At 42.4% G+C, this 9,451-nt stretch overlaps 1 protein-coding gene across 1 annotated transcript; it reads left to right on the top strand.

The window, feature by feature from the left end:
* The first annotated feature begins 5,097 nt into the window (after nucleotides 1-5,097).
* TET10 (tetraspanin10) lies at nucleotides 5,098-8,680 on the top strand. The gene is made up of 10 exons (XM_089142401.1): nucleotides 5,098-5,441; nucleotides 5,530-5,584; nucleotides 5,668-5,723; nucleotides 6,520-6,567; nucleotides 6,905-6,953; nucleotides 7,043-7,126; nucleotides 7,209-7,276; nucleotides 7,415-7,540; nucleotides 7,632-7,707; nucleotides 8,065-8,680. The coding sequence occupies exons 1-10, from the start codon at nucleotides 5,365-5,367 to the stop codon at nucleotides 8,131-8,133; spliced, it is 708 nt and encodes a 235-aa protein (XP_088998527.1). The 5' UTR covers nucleotides 5,098-5,364; the 3' UTR covers nucleotides 8,134-8,680.
* The last annotated feature ends 771 nt before the right edge of the window (nucleotides 8,681-9,451 follow it).

Below are 9,451 nucleotides of genomic sequence, written 5' to 3' on the forward strand. Positions count from 1 at the left end.
GCGCTCTGATATGATTCAAAAGTTTGGTGCAGGAAGAATGAGCAAGGGACGAGGAGACGAGAGCAGAATAGGTAGGGATAACCTTCGCCGATTACTGAATTGTATTACATTTATAGCATTTCATTAGATCTAGATCTCAGCCCTTCATCTAACAACCCACTTCTATTTCAATCTCAACCCTCATCTAACAACCCATCCCATCATTAAACTCAGCCCTTCATCAACAACCCACTCTACAACCAGCCCCATCTAAACAACCCAACATTGAGGTAACCTTCAGAAAAGCAGGCTTTTGGAACGTTAGTCCACGTGGAGGATCTTCTTGAGCTGCTCAGCACCGCGGATTCAATCATTGCTTGCCCATATAAACAACCGCCTCAAGGTAAACGGGAAAACACGACGAATTCATCTTGATCCACCCACGTGGCCTCTTCAAATGGAAGCCTTCCCATAACCAACACTGGTATAGATAAGATTGCGCCTAACCGCGGGTTGAAGTATTGCAGCAGGGTGAGTTTAGGAGGAGGGAGCTGAGGGAGGCAGCAAAGGGCGGGGATCTCCGAGCAAGGCTTCGAACCGAGATGTGAAATACGGGATGAAGCTGAGAACCTCAGGGAGATCAACGCGATAAGCAACCTTCCCCACTCGACCCGATAAGGACCGAAATACGCGCCAAGCTTGGTGTTGAGGCGGCGGGCAACGGTGGTTTGGCGATATGGTTTGAGGCGAACAAAACCCAATCTCCCGCGAACGCCATATCTCGCCGGTGTTTATCAGCTTGGAATTTCATCCGGTGTTGGGCACGGAGCAAGTTTGCTTTCAAAGTGTTAATAATGTGGTCTCGCGTCCGTAGTTCGGTATCCACGGAGCATTCAAAGTGGAGCGGGAAGGTAGCGACCGAGCACTGGAGGAGGTCGCCCATACAAGGCTGATAAGGTGTCATGTTAATTGCGTTTGGTGTGCGTATTGTACCAAAGTTCGCCCAGCCTAAGTATTTTGTCCAGCGTGCGGTGCATCTACCACAAAGCTCCTGAGGTACATCTCAAGGGTGCGATTGAGGACCTCTGTTTGGCCATCAGTTTGGGGGTGGTAGGCTGTGCTATAGGCTAAAGTAGTACCTTGCAGGCGATGAAGTTCCTTCCAAAAGTGGCTCAAAAACAGGGGATCTCGGTCGGTGATGATGGAGCGAGGTACCCCATGGAGGCGTACAACATCCGTGAGAAACGAATCGGCAACCTGAATGCTTGTAAAACCCGTAGGCAAAGAGCTGAAATGACTGTATTTAGAGAGGCGGTCAACCACGACCATTATAGCCGTTTTTCCTTGAGATGGTGGAAGTCCTGTAATGAAATCCATGGAGATGTCGTCCCAAACCTCCTCTGGTATTGGCAGTGGTTGTAATAAGCCTGCAGGATTTTGTGGTGGAGTTTTCAGCTGTTGACAAAGGAGACAATTAGCAACATATTTTTTGGTTTCTTTAGCCACCCCATGCCACCAAACATTGGCGGTGAGACGTTTAAGGGTTCGCATATAACCGGCATGTCCTCCAGTAGGAGAATCGTGGTATTCCTTGAGAAAGGTTGTGCAGAGTTCAGAGGCAGAGGGTATGAGAATACGCCCTTTGTAAAATAATAAGCCGTTGCGATGTGCATACCGACTATATGCAGGATCGGCAGCGACAGTGCCTGCCAGAATTTGTGCAAGCTCTTGAGACGTTGCAGTTTCGTGACGAAGGCGGTCCAAGAAAATTGGAGATGGTGTGTTGATGGTCAAGGTGTGAAGCTGGACATCGGGCATGCGAGACAGAGCATCCGCCCTTGATTTTCCCCTGCCGGTTTGTATTGAATGTCAAATTCAAAACCAAGGAGTTTGCTCAACCAATATTGCTGATCGGTGTTTGAATAATCTGATCAGTAAGCTCTCGTAGGCTACGTTGGTCGGTTCTGATAGTGAATTTACTTCCCAACAGGTAATGTCTCCATTTGGAAACTGCTTGTGTGATAGCGAGCATTTCTCGTGTATAGGCAGAAGTCACTTGCAAGCGTGGAGATAATTTGCGACTGTGAAAAGCGATTGGATGACCCTGTTGAGATAAGATGGCGCCAACCCCAGTACCCGAAGCATCCGTTTCAACAATAAATGGTTGTGTAAAATCGGTAAGGCGAGGAGTGGGGCTTGAACAAGACATTGTTGCAGAGCACGAAAGGCCTTCTCAGCTGCTTCAGTCCAGGTAAAATTTCCTTTTTTCATTAAATCTGTTAAAGGTGTGGCAATCTGGGCATATCCTCTTATGAAACGCCTGTAATATCCCGTTAATCCGAGAAATCCTCTGACTTCTTTTAGGTTTCGGGGAATCGGCCAAGCAAGAACTGCTTCCACCTTGGAACAATCTACAGAGAGTCCTTTACCAGAAATGATATGCCCCAAGTATTCTATTTCGAGCAACCGAATGAACATTTGCTGCGTTTGGCATATAAGTGATGATGCAAGAGAGTTTCTAATATAATTTTGAGGTGGCCGAGATGATCTTCCCATGTCTTGCTGTAAATTAAAAGATCGTCAAAGAAAATGAGTACATACCGTCGCAGGAAAGGATGAAATATATGGTTCATTGCTGCCTGAAAAGTTGAAGGAGCGTTTGTCAGCCCGAAGGGCATTACGAGGAATTCGTAATGGCCTTCATGGGTTCTGAACGCTGTTTTTTGTACATCCTCTGGTCGGACGCGGATTTGATGATAGCCTGCTCTGAGATCAATTTTGGAAAAGAAACGAGCTCCATAGAGTTCATCGAATAACTCATCGGCGGTAGGAATAGGGAACCGATCTCGTATTGTTATCGCATTTAGAGCGCGATAGTCAACACAAAATCTCCAGGTGCCGTCTTTTTTTTTGACGAGGAGTACCGGTGATGAGTAGGGGCTGATGCTTGGGCGGATGATGCCGGTGTCCAACATGGTAGTGATCTGGCGCTCTATCTCTGTTTTTTGAAAGTGTGGATATCGATAGGGTCTGACATTAATTGGTTGGGCTTCTTTTTGCAGGTGTATAATATGGTCATGGGCCCTTGAAGGAGGAAGCCCAGTGGGTTCTTCAAACACTTGAGAGAACTGTTGCAATAGCTGTTGTAAAGCTGTTGAAGTAATGGAGTTTGTGGGCTCAGCTATGGGCTCCATTTCTAAACGTAGTAAGACCACAAGCTCATGGGCTTCATAGGCCTTGCGCAAACCATGACACTGCAATTGCATAGGTGTGTGATTGGTGGACCCTTTTAAAATGATGGTGTGATCTGAATCGTTGAATTGTAAGGTCCTCTCTCGGTAATCAAACAGGATGGGCCCCAGTGTGGCCATCCATTGTACACCGAGGATAACGTCTGCACCGAAGATGGGTAGCACATATGCCTCAAGGTTAGTATTGTAATTTTGCAAATGGAGGGCCACTCGTACTAACCGGAGCACGCGAGTCGGTGCCGCGCCGATTAGAACTGAAATCGGTGCGCTCCTGCGATTCAGATTGTTAGCAACCTCCGTCCGAATGAAATTGTGAGTGCGCCTCCATCAACCAATACTTGAACCGGCTGCCCTGCTAGTACCCCAGTGAGTCGAATAGTGGTTGGAGAATTTACGCCCATTATAGAGAACATCTCACGAACCATTTCTTCAGATCTGATTGAATCAATTTCGGTTGATTCTGTTTTGTATTGTTCAACATGCTCCACTGAGTCGTCACCATCTTCTTCAAATTCCAACAGGTAGAGTTGCCGGTGTTTACACTTATGTCCTGGAATAAATTTTCCTCACAATTATAGCATAATCCTTTCTCACGACGAACTTGCATCAGATATCGTCAGGCGCTAATTGGAATGTTGGAGGTAGATATAGGTGACGGTGGTGTTTTGAATATGTGGAAACAAGTGGAAGGGATGCCCGCAGCACCGAGTGGGTCGCATAAAAGAGCGTTTTCTTCTTGGTGTTTTTGTTCCTGGATTCGTGCTAGCATAACAGCGTCCATGAGTTCCGTTGGTCGGAATGCCTACCGTGCGGATGTCGATCCGAGACCAGAAATGAAGCAACTCACTAGGAAGTCGTTGGGTAACCCGTCAACGCGATTAGCAAGTGCCAAATTGTGCTGGTAATCAGCAACAGTGCAGATGCATAAGTTTTGCTAATGCGGCACGAGGATCTTCAAATCAGTTGGGCCAAAACGAACTAAAGCACGAGTGAAGGTAGACCAATTAGTGAATAGTTTGGTTTTGCTTACCCATTGAAACCATTGGAGAGCCAATCCTTCCATATGAATTGATGCAAAGTTGATCCGTTGGCGCAGGGATACATGGACTTCAAAGAACTTCTCAGCGCGAAAAAGCCACCCGACAGGATCAACTCCACGAATGGGAAGATCCACTCGAGCGAGCGTGCCGGATCGGAATTGAACATGTAGAGCCGCGAGCCAGGCGGTGTACCAGAATTCCTCTTGTGTCTTGAACTGGAGAGCTTGCTGTTACTCGACCATCCATGGTGTTCAATAGTCAATTCGCCAGAAGGAACGCGCGCATGGCGGCGTGCTCAGCCATGCACGCAGGATCCATCCGCAGCGGATCGGTGGATGCTGTACAGTTGTCGAACAGCTCTTCAGCATGTCGTGCTCGGTTCCTCAGCCATGGATCCGGCAGGTCGGACCAAATTGATATGATTCAAATAGTTTGTAAGTTGCAGAAGAAGAATGAGCAAGGAGACGAAGTAGAGACAGAGAGCAGAATAAGGTAGGAGATAACCTTTTCGCCGTATTACTGAATTGTATTACATTAAGCATAAGACAGATCCAGCCCACTAAAACCATCACAACCAACATCTAAAAACCCATTCCCATTCTATTAAACAGCCCCACAACAACCACTAAATCCAGCCCATCTAAACAACCACATCATTGAGTGTAATCCCAGAAAAGCAGGTTTTGGTAATTCGTTTAGTCCTACGTGGAGGATCTTCTTGAGCTGCTCCAGCTACCGGGCGCCCCCCCCCCCCCCCCCCCGGGGGGTTTCTTTTTTTTTTTCTTATTTTTTTTCTTTCTGAATATTCCAAGTATTTTATATCTTTGTTTGTTTCGTTGTAAGGTTTTCTTTTTTTTTTTTTTCTTTCTTTCCACATTTTCATAAACTTCTTCCTACTCTTTTCTTCTTACTCTCACTTGTTTTTCAAATATTTCGTTGGGTTTTCCTTGGTTTTTGTTGGTCAATTAGGATTTCCATTTTGCCCTGCTTTGCTAAGAGATACTCAACAAAGAACGAAATAGAGATTTGTATTGTTTTGTTTTGTTTTAATCGTGCAGCTATTAGCTGTAGCTGTTATTTGTTTCGGGGTGTGGATGAGCACTCACCACGATGGCTGTAGAAAATCCCTCACTCATCCGGTACTAGCCCTTGGTGCCCTAATCCTTGTCGTGTAAGTTCTACTATTCTTTGCTTTGAAGCTGAAGTTTCTTCCTCTAATTTATCTCCAATAATGCCAGTTTGGTTTATTTCACTTACAGATCGTTAATTGGTTTTTGGGGCGCATTGAAGGACATCTCTATTCTGTTGTGGATAGTATCCTACTTGAATGAATTTATGAAGCAGATTATTGATATATTATTTTAAAGAGTTCGGATTGGCCTTGACCTTGCTCTCAGTATTTGGTGATGTTATGCTTGATCTTGGTGGCAATTCTGGTGTTTATTGTTCTAGCGTAAGTACTGTGGGTAGGGAAGCTGTAATTGTTCTCCATTTTTCATTCAAATATTAGAATGGGATTCATTATTTGAATTATTCGCATATTTGTTGTATGTATAGCAATGAATGCAATCTCATTTTCCTTGATTCTATGAAGTCATGAATTGATTCAATTCTATGATCAAATGTTATTGAATTTATGGCGCCATACCCATATTAGGAGAAGGAATCGTACAGAAAGTAATCTTCAGCTTGTGTCACATCGTCCTTAAGGTGGAACTAATTGTTAGAAATGGTATTTTGGTTTAAAATTCCAACAAGCTGAGAGATTGAGAATTGGGTTTTGAGGTATTAATTGTTTGTCTTGAAAACCAGGAGTTATAAGATTACTTACGGTTGGACCTAACTGTTCTATAATTACTGCAAAGTCAAAGTGGTTGCTGAATATGACATTTCCCAATTGTGGCAAGGAATTGTAGTTCAAGTATGAATTGGAGAGTTCTTTCTGCAGATATGTCCCCCAATCCCCTTTTTTGTTGTATAAGAAGTACCTGTTCATGCAATTTAGCTTTGTGATACTGCTGCTATCAAAATGCTAATATTATTTGATGCAGAATAGTATTGCAACACCATTGAATACCTGATACTGTGTTGTTCCTTGGATAACTCTTTTTTCACTTCCATGAGACTTTTCTTCCACCCTTTGTTTGTTCATTGTTTATAGAACTTTACTAGAATGTTTTTCCCCTTAATATTGCTTCCATGAGATTCTTGAGCAAATGATTAAATATAATATTGTCACTCTTTTCTAGGTTCATCGAAACAAACAATGGATCTGGGCATTCAGTAGCTGGCCAGAGGTAAGACACTATTTGTGTGATACTGCTGTTGGAATCAACCCCACCTTTCACACACCCCCCCCCCTCTCAAAAGAAGGGAAAAAAGAAACCGGGCATACTTTTACCGTATTTGATGTACAAAGCTGGGGATCAGAGATCCTGAGACATGATTAAGCAACAACCAGAAAATTGTTGAACTTGACTTACTGCCTGTGCACCTCTATTTTTCAGTTACCTATCTTTCTGCTAAGCTAGGTTTTTGAAATGTGTTAGAATTTTAGATATTTTGCAAGCAGGATTTTTGATCATCTAGACATCTACTGTTCTTCTTGTCGTTCTTTCTGATTATTGGTTTCAGGTACAAGGAGTATCAACTTCAAGATTATGGTTCCTGGTTTAGAAAAGAAGTAAGGCATTCCCATTGGTGGTTAGGAATTTGGAATTTTGATTCGGGACTATCAACTTTTATTTATGTCGTTATTTGATTTTGTTCTAGTTGAACAACACCCGGAACTGGGAACTGTTGAAGAGTTGTCTTGTTAAATCTGAAGACTGCAATAACCTTCCCAAGAAATTTAAGGTCATGTTTTCCAACCTTTAGGACAACATTTTCTTTATCTGTATTTGATTTCCATGTTGAAATTTTCATGAAAATTTTGCAGACCCTTAAGCAGTATAAAATGGCAGAACTTACTCCCATGGAAGCTGGGTGCTGTCGACCGCCATCGGAGTATGTGCCTGCCTTATTCTGAGATGCATCTGAACTTATTTATGGAAGAAATACTACTTAAAGAAGGAATTTTGGCACCATGAGTTTTACCTCATAACTGGTAGCTCATTGCCTAGAACTCGTCTTTCTTGTTGTTAGGTGTGGCTATCCTGCTGTAAATGCTTCCTACTATGACTTGAGTTTCCATCCCGTCAGTTCTAACAAAGACTGCAAACTTTACAAAAATGCTAGATCTATCAAGTGCTACAGTTGTGATTCTTGCAAGTAAAAACTCTCCATTTTGCCCACATTCTCATTCTTTCTACTCTCTATAGAATTCCCCACATCACTAAGATTCTCTTCCTCTCTCTTTCAGGGCTGGGGTTGCACAATACATGAAGGAAGAATGGAGAGTGGTTGCAATCTTTAGTTTGGTTCTGTTTGTTGTTTTGGTAAGACCCTTGCTCTCATCAAATTTCTGTTGATTGGTGAAAAAGGTTATGTTTTTCATGACGACTGAATTCATTTGGAAAATCTAGAAATTATATTAGACACTGGTTCTTCACATTTTAAAGGTTGATACTTGCTCAACCAGAGGTAGAAAATGATTAAGTACCCTTATTTAACTTGACCACGAGTAGCTATGCATATAAAAGGCCTTACGTCATACAACACAGCTTGAGTGTTATCATTTTGCTGCTAATTCCAATCTAATATATGGTGATGGTAACTTTTCATTCTGAAGTAGAATTGCATGGTAATTTTCTGCAATTGTATTCTCATTGCTACTTGTTTTCTGTGGCAAACAGTCGATTGTCTACTTCGTAGGATGCTGTGCAAGAAGAAATGCCGGCAGGAGTCATTCATCCAAAACTTGAAATGACCTCCTCTCTCCTCTCAGGTGTGAAAACTTTCTCAGGAAGTGCTTTGTATATGTCAAGTTGAGCAGAGAACAGGGAAGAAGGCCACACCTTGGAGAGAAGGCAAAAACTTATGGTTTTGTTTTAAGGGAAGCAAAAATTTTCAAGCCTAAAATGGAAGCTCCCACATCATTATTTTACTTGATTATAGAAACTAATTAAAATTCTTACCATATTTGGTACTGCTGTCTTTTGGATGTAATTTTTGCCTTCCAAATCAAACGAATTTATCTGTGTAATTGAAGCGCAATTTAACAACCAAGCTTGAATGATTCTGAAAGAACCAAGTGCAGTTTCTTTTCAGGGAGACCAACACAAGAATTTTCTCCTATTTTGATTGTGGGTTTATGTTGAGTTCAAATATATGACCAAATGTTCCAGTTGGTACTGCTGACTTCCATATTTTCAACCAATCTATCCTACTTTTTCTGCCTCGAAATCTCTTCCTCCTTAACCAAATGTTCAGCTAAGAGTTCTGTAAGACTAACAATATTAACCTAACTCTGGGAATACTCGTCACTAGGAGTGTCAATTTGCAACCTGAACTGTTAAAACTGAACCGAATTGGCCCGTTATAGTTTGAATCAGACCAAACCAAATCTTAATGGGCTATACTTGGGTTGGTTTGGGTCAGCCCGTTAGTTTTACTACAATATAGTTTTGGAGAGGTTTTAGTGGACTAATTTTATTATGCCTGTTAATTTATTTTTCTTTTACTTTTTCTTGAAGAGGTCTTACATTTATTAATACTAGAGGTAAAGGAGTCATGATTAAAGCAGTGGCTTTTGCTCTTCCTGTCTATGCTATGTCTTGTTTCTTAATTCCAAATGAACTTTGCTTATTCATAATCCAAAAAATTCAGAATTTTTTGTGGAAAAATGACCAAGGTAAGGGGATATATTGGGTTAAATGGGAAACCTTATATAGAAGCAAGAGGGACGGGGGTCTTGGCTTTAGAGATGTTCAATGTATTAATAAAGCTCTACTGGCAAAGTAAAGTTGGCGACTTCTAACACATCCGAATTCCCTGTGGGCCCAAGTGATGTCTGCCAAGTACCTGAAAGGAAAGTCCCTGCTGGATGTTGAGGTCTCCTTAAATTGCTCTTGGGGTTGGAGAAGTGTCCTCACTGGGAGTTATGCACTTAAACATGGTCTGATCCGACAAGTAGGTAATGGATTAACTACCTATATTTACTCAGACCAATGGGTGCCCTCTTTACCTTCAAAATGCATCTCTACCCCTCCCCACCCGGATGGCCCAATACTTGTACATGAC

This window comes from Hakea prostrata, chromosome 1 (genome assembly GCF_041222555.1).
Source record: "Hakea prostrata isolate BN-2017 chromosome 1, UWA_Hpros_2, whole genome shotgun sequence".
NCBI classification, from domain to species: Eukaryota; Viridiplantae; Streptophyta; class Magnoliopsida; order Proteales; family Proteaceae; genus Hakea; species Hakea prostrata.

Bases quoted from the DNA above. Each gene is read 5' to 3' on its own strand.
- TET10 (XM_089142401.1), top strand. From the start codon at position 5,365: ATGAGCACTCACCACGATGGCTGTAGAAAATCCCTCACTCATCCGGTA. The intron at 7,277-7,414 runs GTATGTGCCTGC...TCTTGTTGTTAG, and splicing joins TGCTGTCGACCGCCATCGGA to GTGTGGCTATCCTGCTGTAA. The intron at 7,541-7,631 runs GTAAAAACTCTC...TCTCTCTTTCAG, and splicing joins TACAGTTGTGATTCTTGCAA to GGCTGGGGTTGCACAATACA.